This window comes from Myzus persicae, unplaced genomic scaffold (genome assembly GCF_001856785.1).
Source record: "Myzus persicae strain clone G006 unplaced genomic scaffold, MPER_G0061.0, whole genome shotgun sequence".
Classification (NCBI taxonomy): Eukaryota; Metazoa; Arthropoda; class Insecta; order Hemiptera; family Aphididae; genus Myzus; species Myzus persicae.
Genome location: NW_019102560.1, coordinates 1 through 2,438, shown reverse-complemented (window position 1 = coordinate 2,438; position 2,438 = coordinate 1). Strand labels below are relative to the sequence as shown.

Genomic DNA, 2,438 nt, shown 5'->3' with positions numbered 1-2,438 from the left:
TTGACAAACCAATCATAAAAATAGCGTGCTGAATATATTGCTGACCAACTATGAGGGTCATTTCTTTCCCATTCATAAGCATTTTTTTCTGGATGGAATTGTAATCCCACAAATGGATAATTTTTAGCTTCTACTGTGGATATGTATGTCAAATTATTTTCATCTTCATTTATTGTTATAGGATTCCAAAAGTGATCTAACTTCATTGACGTAAAGTTCTTTTGTGTTACACAATGACTGTATAAAAAACAATACCAATTAATTAAAATTTTTAAAAAATGCTTCAATAAATATATTAATAAAACCATGTTTATATTATTATGTTATCATTAAGTCTAGAAATCTTTAATTTGTTTTTCCATATTCTCTTTAATTATATACACAAGAATGATGTTTTATAAATAGCATAAAATATTGAAACCAATTTTTAATGTATAAATAGATACAAAAAAAAGTAAATTCATAATAAAAACTTAATAATTATCATGTTTTGAAATGTTAAATTTATCCCTACCCCTTAAAATCTACCTATGTGACTATGATATCCCAAATGTTATAATAAGTAATTATACTTTTAGTTTGTTCTAAGTGTATAATATAATGTTCTAATATCTATATAAAAATAATATTAGAATTCATTCATACATATGATGGTTTGCTGTGACAGGTTCTGTAAGTAGAATGTTTCGAACATCCTTTGGCATTGTTTTGAATAACACACTTTTTTCTTCCATTGTTGGTATAAGATTTAGAGGTAAATTCATGCCTATAGAATCACAGGCTGTTAGAGGATTTTTTCCATCAATAGATGTGATTAAAAGAAGTTCAAATCCTAAACAAATTCCAAGTATTGGAAATCGATCTCCTTCATCATTTATCTGAAAAACAAATGAATGGCCTAAGGTCTTTTGAAATATAAAAAATAGTGAAATTAAGAAGAATTAAAATCCTAAACAAATCCCTGTTATTGTAAATTATTGTTATTTGTATTATTTATAACTGAAAAAACTGGCAATGATGAGTGCATGAGCAACAAAAGATTTCAACCATGAATAAATGTATTAATTTTATTGATTTCTTTAATTATGTTATATTTTTTACATGTTTCACAATGTGAAAAATCTCATTTGTCGATTGACATATTCCAAAACTAATATTAAACGCACATCCTCCTCCAGGGACCAGAATGCCATTCACTTTTTTTACTGCATCCCTATAACATATTATAGTTGTTATTTGTGTTTGTTATAAAAAATGTAATTATACTGTAACGTACATATAATATTCAGTAGTCCTGTTGGTGAAAACTGGTACGACTTGTCCTCCAGAAGCTTCAATTGATTTAACATAAGATGCAGCTATATATGAGTTATTAAGTGGTACTAAATTTTTAAAACTCGACCAATAAACTTCTTGTGTTAAAATTCCAATCACTGGCCTTTCATTACAATTTGTGAGTTTTGTTACAAAACTCAAAATTAAAGCAATAAAAACTAGTAAATACATATTTTGGAAATAACTAGTACATGTACTAAATTAAAACACTGATTGAACAAACAAACTGCAAGTTCAAAATTATTTCAAAGCTTGTCTTATGTGTATTTGTTACCTAATAGTAATGGTTTATTTTCGAATTTTTTATCTTACTTTTTATACCATGTTTCCAATTATAATAGTTTAATCAAACACATTATTAAAAACTTTAAATGTCAAACCAATTACTTGTAATTTAAAATTGCATTAATTTAATGACGAGATTATTATATCTTAATTTTTAAGCTATCTGCCCATAATACAAATATAATTTATAGCAGATATTATTCAGAGCTGTATCAAATTATCACATAAAAAAATAAAAAACACTGTTACTTTTTTTGGTTGAAATATTGTAAAAAAATCACTAAATAAAAATATATTTATAAATCTTATTTAATTTTATACTTACCTGAAAATACTTATACATTCATTCAAATTGGTATATAATTTTTAAAAAAAACCAAAGCTTTGGATTATTCAACACTTCAGACTGTTCAGAATATTGAAATAGTGTTTTGTTGATACAATTTATAAAAATTGTTGAAAATTGATGTTATTGAAACTCATGTAAATGTATTTCATCAAAGGTGTAGATATAAATTATTGGTTTTTTAAAAATATAAAAATATCATTCCTTGTTTATTATAGTAATAATAATATATTATGCAAAATACAATATAATATGTACATTTTATATATATATATATGTATACTCTAAAGAAATAGAATAATATATTATTTAAAATTATAGTACTATTGTGAGTTATGCCATTTAGAACAAACCAATGATACATTTATTCATTAAAAAAGTAAACTTGCTCGAAAACAGATTTCAATTTCCCCACGTAAGTGGTAGGGTAGTTATAAATTAATTCATTTTCCAGCTGACTTTGTTTGATATA

General features: G+C 24.4%; 1 protein-coding gene across 1 annotated transcript; it reads right to left on the bottom strand.

Annotated features, from left to right (window-relative positions):
• Positions 1-5: 5 nt before the first annotated feature.
• Positions 6-1,642, bottom strand: LOC111032567 (gamma-glutamyl hydrolase A-like; the record flags this gene model as incomplete). Its single annotated transcript, XM_022312944.1, has 4 exons — positions 1,277-1,642; positions 1,102-1,213; positions 646-878; positions 6-237 (listed from the first exon to the last, which is right to left on the bottom strand). Coding segments are annotated over exons 1-4 (807 nt in total), but the record flags the coding sequence as incomplete, so codon positions are not given.
• Positions 1,643-2,438: the final 796 nt, after the last annotated feature.